This window comes from Artemia franciscana, chromosome 9 (genome assembly GCF_032884065.1).
Source record: "Artemia franciscana chromosome 9, ASM3288406v1, whole genome shotgun sequence".
NCBI lineage: Eukaryota > Metazoa > Arthropoda > Branchiopoda > Anostraca > Artemiidae > Artemia > Artemia franciscana.
In genome coordinates this window covers 18,058,077-18,072,738 of record NC_088871.1, presented here as the reverse complement: position 1 = coordinate 18,072,738, position 14,662 = coordinate 18,058,077, and the positions used below count along the sequence as shown (strand labels likewise).

Sequence of the window (14,662 nt, the reverse complement as noted above, 5' to 3'; positions counted from 1 at the left end):
CTGTTAGGCGGATGATGTCTTTAATCTTAGCAGCTCAATACAATGTATTGAAGAAAATTCAGCATGCTTGAGAGTGAATATTCTAAACTGGGGTTGGAGCTTAACTCTTAAAAAGATGAGGCTCTTCTATTTAATTGGAGTAATTCGGATCCTACTCCGTCAGTCCAGCTGGGATGTTCTTTAGTAAAGCCAGTTGAATAACTTGTTTATCTTGGTCTTCCAGTTGGGCCATACCTAAAGCAAACCCTTTGCAGCTGATTTCCCACCTTGAAAAAAGTTTGGTGCGGCTTATGCTTCAGTTGTCCAAAAAAAAACGTTTCAACCAAATACTCCTCGCTAAACTGAATAATTCGATAGCACTACCCACATTTTCTATGCACAGCCCCGTTTTGGACGACTTTCTCACAAACAGATAAAGGTAAACTTTGTACAGTTTATTTCGAATTCACAAAATATTTACTTCAATTGTCCCTTTGGACCCGGATTCAGCATTAATTCGCAAATGTAAAATAGCCGACCCAGTAATAGCTCTGTCTAAACATATTTTGAAACACAGCCGCAAAATCAGTTTTCATCCATGGTATCCCCTTTTTAGTGTTTAACAGGTTAGAAATAAATAAAATATTTTTGAAAAAACTTAGATTTCGTAAAACAAACTTTAGACTAAAAAAAAATGAAACGAATTGTGCTCAAAATTGGATGAACAGGGCTCCTAAAAGAGTAACAATTCAGGCTGAAAAACTGTTAAATTTTAAAATTCAAAGAACAAACTTATTTTATGGGTGTCGTGATGATTGGACATTATAGTTACTTTGTATATTCCTATATTGTAAAGATATTACTATTTCAGTCTTAATAATTCAAGTTAACAATAAAGTTAAAAATTCATAAGATCACACATTATCCTACATATAGGAAAAAATAACTGGCATGTATATGACAAAATAACGTCTCTTGTCAGGTGCATCTACAGAGATAAATACCACTATGACTGATACCTTTCACTTTTTGAACATAAGGTGACTAACTAGAATTATATTACTAGTAATTTTTCAACCTAAGGAAGACTTATAAACTTCCTTGTTCAGCCCTACTAACATGCATAATATACCCCAGATACATAATATCTACCTAGATGGATGATCCTAGTTACATAGGTAATGTTTGTATCACCTAGAGTATAACAGCTAGGTATAACTCCTTTCTTTATCAAGAAATCAGCAAGGCAAGAGTATTATTGCTCTTATTTTTCTGCCACTCCCTAAGATAAGTCTTCTAAAAATAATCACAAATGTCATTGGTCATTACTTTACCTTATGGTGGACCGAATAATAGGGGGGTTTTTACTATTACTTATAAGGTTCATTTTAAATTCAAGATTTGAATGCATTAATCTCACTGTGCGTATTTTCGTTAAAGAGTAAATATTTTGACTTGTATACTCTGTTGTCAATGAGCTTGATTGATTTTCACCTATCCTGTTGCTTTTATTTCTCTATTTTTTAGGCTGGCTTGATCAAATATGGAAGTGAACAGGGATTATGCAGTGGCGGTCACAAAATCATCAGTGGTTCATCTTAGCTTAAATTTACCAGAAGTTACTATTAGTTCTGAAATATCACTGAGTCTATCAACTGAAAAACCTTCGATTCCTTCTATAGTAGGAGTTTCTAGTGACCTGAAACGGCTATGCATTTACTATGACAACAAAAATGTTTTCGGATTTGAAATATCTGAAGAATTGTCACAGTTATTTTTTCACACTTTGCCTAAAAAACCTTCAAAGATTATATTCGTCGATTCATCTGCCATAGTTATTGACAAAGCTGGTGATGTCTACGTAATATCAGGCTCAGAGTCAAAACTTCTTTTAGGGCATACATCAATCCTTTTTGATGTTTGCTTCACCAAGGATAATAAGTATATTCTTACTGCTGATAGGGATGAGAAGATTCGAGTATCACATTTTCCAAACTCTTATAATATTCATGGCTTCTGCTTAGGTCATCGTGAATTTGTGACATCTTTAGTAATGCTATCTGAAGAACATGATGTTTTTGCAAGTGGGTCAGGAGATGGAACTGTTAAAATATGGAATATAAAAAGTTGCAAGTGTTTATTTACAATCGATTGTTCGCAAATAGTTGAGAAGTCTTCTGAAAAGGTTGTAATCAAATCACTGTTAGTTACTGGAGGAATGCTGCTAATAGTATCTGAGAAGTAAGCAAATATGTGCATTCTGTATAATATTTGGCCATTTCTATAAACTTTTTCTCAGAAAACTGATTTATATGAAATCTGTTTATTCTAAAAATGTACACCAAAGTATAAAACTGACAAAGAGAGGCCAGCTATCTCAGTCGACAGATCATACAAATCGCAACCTCAGGGTCGAGAGTTCAAAAAACCTTGACTGAGTTGACCTCCAGAAAGATTTTGACCTTACTGACCACAACATCCTAGTCTATGCATTACTGAACAACTTTCAATTTAACCCACTCTTAGTAAAACGTTGTAATATTGTTATTAAGAAATAATTTCTAAAGATGTCACTGCGCATCAATATCCTTGACGTTCTAGATGTAACTTTTTTTTAAACAAAGTAGCACTTGTTTTGCAATACGGATAGACAGGTCTTGTTCTTCCAAGGACTGAAGTTAACATTTGTTTTCCTGAAGTAAAATTCATTCTATGACTTTTTCGATTTTAAGTGTTGATTTTATGAATTGGTGTACCTTACAAAAAATAAGATAGAATAATCGTAAATCATCCTCAAACGTGATAAGGGGGCAAACAAATTAATAACCCATGAAATATAGTTGCATATATTGCTCTACAACTGTGAACAGTAGGTCAGAGTTGCGGCAACACTCCATCGGGCCTAGGCACCAGAGGCATAGTTTTCCTTGTTTGTTAGAATACTCTTGTCAACTTATTTTTGGATGTATTGCTGAATGAATTTTGTATGTTGATTTATAATCAGTTATTGTACTGTTACTGCTACTAATATTCAACAGAAAAAAGAACAAGTTCCTGATTTATTAGTAGAAAAAAGGAAAACAGCCAAAATACCAGTGAAAATCCACCTCTGTAGGTGTGTATTTTCTAAGGACTTTCAATTAAATAAATAGTAATATATTATCTTTAGAACATGAATTTGTCCTTTTAATTGCCATGTTTCGTTTTTTTTTCTAGAAGATAAAAGACTTAGTGATTTTGTATGTGGGTTTATAATCAGTTATTGGACTGCTACTGCTAGTAATATTCAACAAAAAAAAAAAAAAAAAAAGAACGAGTTCTTGATTTATTAGTAGAAGAAAGAAAAACAGCCAAAATACCAGTGAAAATGCACCCCTTTGGTGTGTATTTTCTAAGGACTTTCAATTAAATAAATAGTAATCTATTATGTTTAGAACATGAATCTGTCCTTTTAATTGCCATGTTTTTTTAATTTTTTTTTCTAGAAGACAAAAGACTTAGTGATTTTGTATGTGGGTTTATAATCAGTTATTGGACTGCTACTGCTACTAATATTCAACAAAAAAAAAAAAAAAAAGAACGAGTTCATGATTTATTAGTAGAAGAAAGAAAAACAGCCAAAATACCAGTGAAAATGTATTCCTGTAGGTGTGTATTTTCTAAGGACTTCCGATTAAATAAATAGTAACCTATTATTTTTAGAACATGAATTTGTCCTTTTAATTGCCGTGTTTTGTATTTTTTTTTCTCTAGAAGATAAAAGACTTGGTGATTTTGAATGTGGATTTAGAATAAGTTATTGTACTGCTACTGCTACTAATATTCAACAGAAAAAAAGAACGAGTTCATGATTTATTAGTAGAAGAAAGAAAAACAGCCAAAATATCAGTGAAAATCCACCCCTGTTGGTGAGTATTTTCTAAGGACTTTCAATTAAATAAATAGTAATCTATTATCTTTGGAACATGAATTTGTCCTTGTAATTGCTGATTTGTATTTTTTTTTTCTAGAAGATAAAAGACTTAGTGGAGAAATATAAATGGATTACGACAGTTTTGTAGGATTGAGAATTTATCTCATTGCTGCAAATGAGGTTTTGTAGTCCCTAAGAGAAAATTTAGGGACAAAAATCTGAAAAGTTATAAGTAAGAGACCTCCTTTTTATACAAGTATTATAATGGAATACATTAAAGAGTGATATCATGGAAAAGAGCCTGGAGTTCAATTAACCTTTATTATTTTCTAGAATTGAAATATAGGAATTTATGTTTCTAGAAATTGATTTTTCTTTTAGCATTGATTGTTTTTTTCAATACTTTATGTGACATTTAATTATCTAATTTTCTTTGAAGTCCAAATGCGCTTCTATTGTATTCCTGTGAAGTCACCGATAAATCAGCCCAAGCTCAACTGTTGTGCCATTCTGAGATTCCAAGCAAGGTTGCCAAAGTTCTAAAAACAACAGATTCAGTTCTGCTTTTGACTTTACATGCGGAAAAACCTTTGTTGCAATACAAGTATATAGATGGAAAGCTAGAAGAGTGTGAGTTGGTTTTGCAAAGTGACCTAGTTCCCAGGCTAAGAGGTAAGCAATGTTATTTATAAAACAAAATACTAAATTACTAGATATTTTCTAAAGTTGGTTTTAATAGTGAAATCATTGGTTTCAAAATTTAAACATGCGAAAATTCGAAAAAATTTAACATACAAGGTCACCTAATACAAATTAATTTTGTGTCTTTAATGGGAAGCTCAGGTGCATTGGTAAAATGGTCGCGGAAAAACGATGTAATATGGGATATTTTCAACCGGAATAACATGTTTCATAGAGGCAGGTACATTTTGCAAGGTGGAAATCAGCTTTAGTACCATGGGATTGTTCACAACAACCCTGCTAACTGTCTCTGAGTCTGTTCAAATGGTCAATGAAAATAATGTAGTATGGGATATTCTCAACCGGAATAGCATGTTTCATAGAGGCAGGTACATTTTGCGAGGTGGGAATCAGCTTTAGTACCATGGGATTGTTCACAACAACCCTGCTAACTGTCTCTGAGTCTGTTCAAATGGTCACGGGGAAACGATGTAGTATGGGATATTCTCAACCGGAATAGCATGTTTCATAGGGGCGGGTACATTTTGCGAGGTGGAAATCAGCTTTAGTACCATGGGATTGTTCACAACAACCCTGCTAACTGTCTCTGAGTCTGTTCAACTGGTCACGGGGAAACGATGTAGTATGGGATATTTTCAACCGGAATAACATGTTTCATAGGGGCGGGTACATTTTGCGAGGTGGAAATCAGCTTTAGTACCATGGGATTGTTCACAACAACCCTGCTAACTGTCTCTGAGTCTGTTCAACTGGTCACGGGGAAACGATGTAGTATGGGATATTTTCAACCGGAATAACATGTTTCATAGGGGCGGGTACATTTTGCGAGGTGGAAATCAGCTTTAGTACCATGGGATTGTTCACAACAACCCTGCTAAATGTCTCTGAGTCTGTTCAACTGGTCACGGGGAAACGATGTGGTATGGGATATTTTCAACCGGAATAACATGTTTCATAGGGGCGGGTACATTTTGCGAGGTGGAAATCAGCTTTAGTACCATGGGATTGTTCACAACAACCCTGCTAACTGTCTCTGCGTCTGTTCAAATGGTCACGGGGAAACGATGTAGTATGGGATATTTTCAACCGGAATAACATGTTTCATAGAGGCAGGTACATTTTGCGAGGTGGAAATCAGCTTTAGTACCATGGGATTGTTCACAACAACCCTGCTAACTGTCTCTGAGTCTGTTCAAATGGTCACATGAAAATAATGTAGTATGGGATATTCTCAACCGGAATAGCATGTTTCATAGAGGCAGGTACATTTTGCGAGGTGGGAATCAGCTTTAGTACCATGGGATTGTTCACAACAACCCTGCTAACTGTCTCTGAGTTTGTTCAAATGGTCACGGGGAAACGATGTAGTATGGGATATTTTCAACCGGAATAGCATGTTTCATAGAGGCAGGTACATTTTGCGAGGTGGAAATCAGCTTTAGTACCATGGGATTGTTCCCATGGTACTAAGATACCGCTGTATCTGCCCTTCTTTTAATTTGAAGTATATTCTTTGGCAAAAAAAACTGTTTCAATGAATGTAGGTTAGAGCAGAATGTGAAAACAGTCAAATAGAATTTTTTTCTATTTGAAAGTACCGTCAGCAGCAATGATTCTCAAGACTCAGAAACTTTGTTACAGGCTTGAAGTTTTTCTTTCTGGTTTTTAAGTTACCATTACCCCAATACAGCAGATGTTTATGACTTGAGGAGAGAAAGCGTAATGCAGCTAATGGTTTATTACAATAATGCATTTTCAGCTGCATCTTGCCCTTACTTTTGGAATAAATTGGATGGTTTCTTTCTGAGGCTTTGTAGATTTGATAAAGTTTGTTTTTAGAAAGTCACTTTAAAAAACAGTAAAACTGTTAGAAATGCAAATAGAAAGTGTTTATTGTTAAAATGTCTAAAGCAGTGACACCTCAACATAGTTAAAATCATAATTTTTCTGGTGCATTTTTATACTGGTGCATTATTGAACTACAATCAATAAGTATATCCCTTTCCCTTCTTTTTAAATTTTCCAATTGAAATTCTCTCATCCATAGCGCATAAATTGAGATGTAACCAATAAGTAGCTTTACTTATTAGGGATTTAAAGATTTTTTAAAATTACGAATTTATGTCGTGAATAGACAGCAGACAAGCAGGTAAACAGCAACCACAGGAAACAAAACATAAATTTGGAAACAAACGGGGAAAGACACCTTAGGAGGCCTTTTCTAATGCTTTAGAAGAAACCCGTGCTGTCTGTCGTCTAATGACCTTGACGACCCACGTCGTGAAGGCTAATATAATGCTTTTGTAACCCTCCAATGATGGTACACTTAAAGATAGCTAAGGAGAAGGGTAATACAGTTCAAATTCTTTCGTTTCAAATATTTTTAGCGCTGAAAGTATGCAGGATCCCGACCTAAAAATGGCTAGTAAAGAATAGATTAGAAATGCCTTATCATGACAGTAAAGGGAGGTTTAAATTAAGTTTGAAGAGGGGTGAAAACTAAAACTCATTGATCATTCTTGATTCTGCATTGGTTTGTATCAAATACTTTTAAAGCAAGTTTTTAATGAAGACGACCTCCATATGCAGCTTTTTGTTGAAGCGGATGCCAAATTTGTTTTGGGAATCGACAGATTGGTAATGTGTGGATTTTTACGGACGAAAACATTGACGAATTTATGTCATGAGTTTTGCGAATTTATTTCCACGGTTCAACGTGGCAACGCTGCCAAATATTTAATACTGCCCTGAAAACTTCTAATTTGGAGGCAACCTAGAGAAAATTGCGGTTTTCAGGTATGAATAGACCTGAGGTGGATTTGACCGGCAAAAAATGTTTTTATTTTGGATGTCCTTGGTTCTTCAAGATTTGACAAAATACAATCTAGAAGTTTAACCAACGCGGTGTTGGTCCCAGCTACTGCTATCTTTGTGTTATCGGTCTTCATTACATAACATTGCAAGGTTGAATTTGGACAGCCTTTATAATCTTTGCATTAAATTACCTCTTTGTTCTTTTTTCTTTACTGAAAGCTTTTTTCCCGTCGATTTTTTTTATCCAGCATTGAACAGTATTTCATCATTCATTGAAAATTGTTCATAATGAAAGTTGTTTGCTGAAGACTTATTGACAATAAAGTGTTTATAGCTTGATGTCCGGACTCCTGATGATCTAGTGCTTTATCGTTTTGTTTCAAGATTATTTTTTAGTACTATTTTTGGTCTAGAATAGATTGCCACGATAGCATACGTTTTGAAATATTGATGCAAAGAGCTTCTATATTATGTAAAAAATTAGTCATCGCCAGGATTTAATAATAGGTACATACATGAAGATGAGGTGTCTCCCGGCCCGTTTTACCTGTCCCCTTCCTGAAATATCAAAATTCTTTTTTTTCTAAAATTTTTTAAAGAATTCTTTTATTTGAATTTTCTCTTTCTTTTTTTCCTACCAGTCTAGCCTCTTGTTAAAATTCTCTTAATGATTACATATCTCTAAGGAGGTTGAAATTTAAAATCTTGCTTCCTCAGTTCTTAATTTATGTGAATTGGATGCGTTCGTTCTCTCGAGTAATTTTTTGTTGTTGTCCTCTGCTTGTCAAGCTTTCAATCAAAGAGAACGCAAAGCTGATAAAAGAGGAACTTTAATTTTTGTCTAAAAAAAAAGACAAAAAAAACTATCCCGTGCCATCTAAAAAAACTGATAGACGTAAGAGGTGTCTATTTAGAGTAGACTTCTACATTGATGAAAGTATTTTGCGCAACTGTCTTTAATATTTGTAACAATAGCTACGTTTTCCTTTACATTGTGCAAAGAAAACCTCCATTTGACCTCCGAAATTCCAAACCTCCTCATGACAGCTAAGAGAATGGGAAACTGATTAGAGAGAAAAGTTTGGTATTTTAATACGGGCTTAATAGAAAGTTAGAACTACTAGCGCTTATGACAGTGTGATGATACCTGGTAGATCTAGATAAATTCAAAACAAGCTTTGTTTTTTTTTAATTTGATTTTGCTCAGTGATCTAAATTTATTTGATTTCATTGATTAACCACATATTTAAAACAAAAGTGAATACTGTAGTGGCCGGAGTAAGCACATATGCTTGCCACGCAAGAAGGCACGCAATAAAAAACATCGGTTCTTAAAGTAAGCACATTTTGCTTTTGTTTTTACCCTTATTGATCCCATTGTTTTTAATCTTATCGATTATAAAATCGCCAAGCTAGGTAAGTTTTATTTGCTCAGTCGAGCCCGAGTGAATGAAAATAAGTATTGTTTTATATTGAGTGTGTGTTCTGTGCAGTGTTGTATTATTAAATCATGTTGTGTATGGCCGTAGGGCTCAAATAAACTTTCTTTCTTTCATAGGTGAGTTAAAAAAGAAAGATAAAAAGACCTGCCTTTTTGGCAGAAGTGGTGTATTGCAAAAGTAAGAAAAGTATGGTTTATTTTTGTTTAAGTTTTATAGTTAACTTCGTGATTTTGCTATATAGCGTTGTTTGCTGTTTTATTTTTCTATCTTGTCTATCTTCTATCTTGTCTATATCTATCTTCAGTAAATAAGAATTTTCTATCTTGTCAGTTTTCCTTTGTTTAAGCTCATTTCCGAGAAAGAAAGAAATCACACACAAACAACCCCGTGTAGCGCATCTGATGGGAGATCCAATTTTCAATTTTTTTTTCCCTTGACATGACCGTACTTCTAATACAGCTTATCAGCCTTTCTTTATATGGCATGAATACAATCTCAGCTTCACATCAAAGCTTCGAAAAGAGTTTCTACGAAATATTGCTAGTACGTCAGAAACTTGTATCGTTAGAGGCGTTTTCCAATGATCTAGATAGGACATTAATAGCATTCACTTTTCGTTCTCGTCGAGGAACAGGCACTAGCGCCAGAAACTAGAAAAATTACCCAAACTCCCGCTCTACAATGTGCCTCTCAGGATGTGGCAGTTCAAACGCGTGCGCATGGAATGTAAAACATGGAAAGACGAGATTAGAAAAATCAACAAAATTAAAGTGCAACTGACTTTTAAGAGCAAATCAGTGTGACCGCCCCAACGTTTGAGGCGTTTTTCATTAACAATTTGGATAGCAGATCGATAACTTAATCGAACAAATTTGGTTTATTATAATCTCTCATTAGGCTGCTTGTAATATCACTACAGAAAAACCTGTCGTATAAGAGATCACTATTGTGCAAATAAAGCACAGTAGACCTTTATCAAAGAATCATCATGACAGCCACAACTTTATAGGTATTTTCCAACGATAATGTGGGTAGCAGATTGATAAACTTGATTGAAAAACATTGAGTATCAGTATACTTTCTTCCTAAGCCGTTCGTAGTATGGCGAAAGGGGAAGAAGGCGTGTAGATATCGCTAGTAAATACCAAAATTAAAGCACAATTGACCTTTATCAAAGAATCAGCATGACATTCACAATCTTTGAGGTGATTTCCAGTGACAAGGCTGCTTAGGTAAGGCTACTAGGCTGCTTATAGTGTCATGGCAGAAGAAAGCGCATAGGGATCGCTTGTAAATATCGAAATTAAGACATAATCTTACTTGTACTTGGGTCACGTTCGAGCCTTGTCCAGGCCCATCGTGGCATCCAGAATTTGTCGACATGCGTCTCTCCATTGCTCTCTTTCAAGTGCGATTGGCTCGATCAACTGGATCCATTGTCTATTCCATCGGTGCCCGTGCTTCTTGAAACCTTCCACTGGCTCGAGGTTGGCTTTAACTGTTGATAACCATGTTTTTTTGTCCTCCAGGCTTCTTCTTCCAGTGCGCAAGGGGTTGGCATTTCAAGCACTGTTTGCTGAACGAGTCATCCGGTCGGCGCAGTGTATGCCCGAACCATCGTAGACGTCTCGCTTTGACAACATCAGAGACAAGTGGTATATCACCACATCTTCTTCTGATGACGTCGTTACGGACGCGGTCAGAGAGACGCAGGCCAAGAATACAGCGAAAACACTTGTGGTGGAAGACATTCAGGTTATTAGCTTCCCCAGCTCTGAGGGGCCACGTTTCGCAACCATAAAGAAGCACAGAGAGGACCAAAGCGTTATATATCCGGATCTTTGTTCGAAGGGAGATTTCATTTCGTAGCCAGAGGCACTTCCGAAGCTGGATGAATGCTGCCCAGGCTGCGGAGATGCGGCTTTGTATTTCGCTTAGAGCTTCGCCCTTGGGATTTATTAGGGAACCTAGATATTTGAAATTCTGGACGTCCTCGATTGGGATGCCATTCAATGTGATTGGAGTTTCATCTAGCCCAGAGGTGCGCATCGATTTTGTTTTCGATTGGCTGATCTTATGTCGTCTATCATGAGCTGTGCTTCTATTATCGACTCAGCCAAGATATCCACATCATCAGCGTAATCAAGGTCTGTTATTGATAGTGCTGGACTGATTGTCACACCTTTGTATTTGTCAAGAGTCTTCATGATCTGGTCAATGACAAAGCTAAATAAAATAGGCGATAAGGCACAACCCTGTCGCACTCCTTTGTCAATTGATATTTCTTTTGAGATTTCTCCGTCAGCTCTTATAAATGCCCTCGTTCCCACGTAATACGCCTTAATTAGACGGACTATCTTTTCGGGCACTCCATCATCCCTCATTGCATCCCAGATGGCAATTCTCTTTACCGAATCAAAAGCCGTTACAAAGTCGATAAGGACATGTATTGTTTCTTGCTGGTGTATAAAACATTGTTCCAGGATCTGTCTCATGCTAAAAATGTGATTGCAGTATCCCATACCAGGTCTGAATCCTGCTTGATTTTGCCTCGTCCGATCATTTCTAATATTTCTGAACCTATTTAATACTATTATTGTGAAAACTTTTGCAGAAATGGGTATCAGGGAAATTCCTCTATAATTTTTAAAATCGGCTCGATCCCCTTTCTTAAATACAGGAATTATTATAGAGGTCCTCCACTCTTCAGGAATGTATTTTTTGACCCAGACATCCGCGAGTAAGTTGTGGAGCTCGTCGATAGCCGCTTCTGGAAGGGCCTTGAGAAGTTCAGCTGGTAATTCGTCAATGCCAGGGCTTTTATCATTTTTTAATAGTTTTACGGCATGAATAATTTCTTCTCTGCTTGGAGGGGCGATACTGCAATCCTCATACACGAATGGTGACTCAGAACTGCTGTGGAATGGAATGGGTTGGCTGTGGTCATTTTCTGATGGGTGAAGAAGCTCCTGGAAGTGAGCACGCCATCGTTCGATGCGATCTTCTTTGCTCGTGAGAAGCTTGTTGTCCTTACTAAGTAGCGTGGGGGTAGATCTTTGCTTCTTTTTCCTGGTTGATTCTCCTAGGAGCTGGTAGAGTTTCCGTGAATCATTGCATGCAGCAGCTTTTTCCATTTCACAGGCTACATTAGACCAATATGCTTGTTTGTCTGCCTTAGCAGATTTGTGACATTCTTGGCGGAGTGCTTTAAAAGAAGCAGAGTGTTTATCAGTAATTTGTTTCTTCCTTAAAGAGAGTTCTATTGTCTTCTGAGAAATCCATCTTTTGGGTTTTTTGTCCCTTACTCCGAGAATTTCTGTAGCTGCCTCTTTCACTTGATTTCGGAACTTGATCCAGCGCTTTTCTATATTTAGTGATGGGTTAAAATTTTCTTGCTCGGTCATGGCACTTGTCTCGGTCTCAGAAATTGCTTGATTGGTCTTAAATTCTCGGTCATTATCTTGCAACGCCGTGAAACGGTTTGTAAGTTCGAGCATAAAGGTCTCTTTGATTTCAGGGAGTTTGAGTTTCGTTGTGTCTAGGATGCGTCTAGGTGCAAATACTTTTTTGGAGCTGAGTCTGAATCTAACTTTTGATTTTAGTAACAATTGGTCGGATCCACTTTTTGATCCAGTGTCCGCCCTCTGTATACTCTCGAGTCTTTAATCATTGATTTCCAGTGACGAGAAACGAGTAAATAGTCAATTTGGGCGCGGGTTCTACCATCTCGGGATCTCCAAGTGTAAGTGTGGCAAGGTTTGTGTTTAAACCATGTATTATCCACACTGAGATTATTCAGCATAGCAAACATGAGAAGTCTAACTCCGTTAATGCACCGGTCGCCCAACCCGTGGTTGCCAATGGCCCATTCAGAATCGTTTAATCTCGTGCCAATCCTGGCATTGAAGTCACCACCGATCACGAGGATGTCCTTACGAGGAATTTTATTCACAGTCAGTTGGAGGTCAGCATAGAATTTGTCTTTCAAGTGGTCAGGGGCGTCACGAATAGGGGCATATACAGATAGTATTGTCAGGTTATTACTCTGACCTTTTAAACGGGCCATCACAATTCTGTCAGACACTGCTTCATAGTCAAGGAGTCCCGATGCGATCTTGGGTGTCATGATTATTCCCACTCCTGCGAGGCCGGATCCATCCATTGGGCCAGAATTGAATAGTATGGCCTTTTTACCCGAAGGGGCTATTAGGTCAAGTGTCGTTTGTCCATTTAATCTTGTCTCTGAAACACAGAGTATGTCCAGGTTATATAAATAAAATTCTTCAGCTACGAAGGCTTGCGTTCGTGAACATTTGATGGGACAGAGGTTCCAGCAGCCGATATTCAGGCCATGTCTCCTTGATAGTATGGTAGCTAGCTCACTTTTCGACGAGGTCGCCAGCCTCGACGCATCGCTTAATGCCGGGAATGCCGTAGCCAAATTCGCTCTCATATTAGACATATTCAACATAATTCTGGATGTTTCTTGGGTATGATTAACCGCAGGGGCCCCAGTCCTACGGGTCACCCGGAGCACGTTGGCCGTCACTTCGCTTGGCGTGAAGCTAGGTGACGTTTACACCCTCTCACCGCTATGAGGTGTGCTGGCGGGTTTGCTCTACTGCCTAGGGACGGAAGGGGGGAGCATCCTTGCTTGCAACGCCACCACCGCCGTGGCAATTTGCAAGCTTAGCTTCCACCTTTGCTCCCACCTAGAATCAGTAAAGCCTTCAAGAGAGGGGAGTTTAATCGACTTTAATCAAAGAGCCAGAAAAACACCCATAACTTCAGAGGTGTTTTCTAGTGACAATATGATAGCAAATCAATAGCCTTGATTGAGAAAAATTGAGTGTTGGTATAATATCTCACTCGATTTTCGAGCACTCGACGTGTTTTTGAAACGTAAAGGGCGTATATGTCACGTTTTCTAAAAGTGAGTGCTCCTAAATATCTCTTAACTCAATACATGGACCTTAATCCAGTTCATAAAGGATTGACTCGAAACCGTCGGGAGTTTCTTGGAACAGCCAAGAGAAAAGCTTCAGAGGGGCTGAAATGGAGGAGGAAGGATCGCCAGTGTACCAACCTCAGCAATACGAATTTTGGACAAGTTATGTGAAATCTTTATCCACTAGGGCATTTTCAGAGGCGCATGTAACTCCTAAATTATGGGAGTGACTGGCCAGAAATAGAGAGACTGGTATAAAATAATCAGAATGTTCATATGTACCTGCGATTATCTCTAAACTTCTTTGCGAATTCCTTTGAGTCGAATCGCTAAAAAAAATCCCTCAAAAATTATTTCCCTGGTGAAGAAACCAAAACTTACTATCACCATACTTTAAAATCGTATGAATGTTAAAAAACAACCACCGGTTTCAGGCATGAATTATGGTATCGGCTAAGGTAAGTATCCAGGAGATGCTATACGAGCATGCACAATGGCAGGCTACAGCATAAAAACTTCCTTCGAATCCAACAATTACAGAATTTCCCTAGCTCTTAAAACTTTATACATGCTTGCCAGAAGTTCACATCCTGTAATGTTTCATTTGATCCTTTTTTTCAGAAACTGCTCAAATGGTTTACAAGGATTTCTCAGAATTTTATCACAAACGAATCGATAACGAAGGCGAGTACAAACTAAGAAAAGATGAAAGACTCGGCCAGAAAAGGAAGGAATGCCAAAATTCTGAATCTGAGAGTGACGCAAAAGTTTTTAGGTTAAGCTAGTAGGAATAAAAAAGATCCTGACATTTTTTACTTTCTGTTTACCCCATGCGTCGTTACATCAAGAACGTTTGGAAATATG

The 14,662-nt window shown here is 37.3% G+C and overlaps 1 protein-coding gene across 5 annotated transcripts in view; it reads left to right on the top strand.

The window, feature by feature from the left end:
• LOC136031086 (tRNA (guanine-N(7)-)-methyltransferase non-catalytic subunit wuho-like) overlaps positions 1-14,662 on the top strand; it is a 118,490-nt gene extending 103,828 nt beyond the window's left edge. For all 5 annotated transcript variants that reach the window (XM_065710361.1, XM_065710359.1, XM_065710360.1 and 2 more), the window contains exons 2-4: positions 1,507-2,220; positions 4,332-4,564; positions 14,420-14,662. In XM_065710361.1, the coding sequence (XP_065566433.1) occupies positions 1,523-2,220; positions 4,332-4,564; positions 14,420-14,583 (1,095 nt within the window). In that variant the 5' untranslated portion in view covers positions 1,507-1,522 and the 3' untranslated portion in view covers positions 14,584-14,662. The remainder of the gene's footprint in view (positions 1-1,506; positions 2,221-4,331; positions 4,565-14,419) is intronic.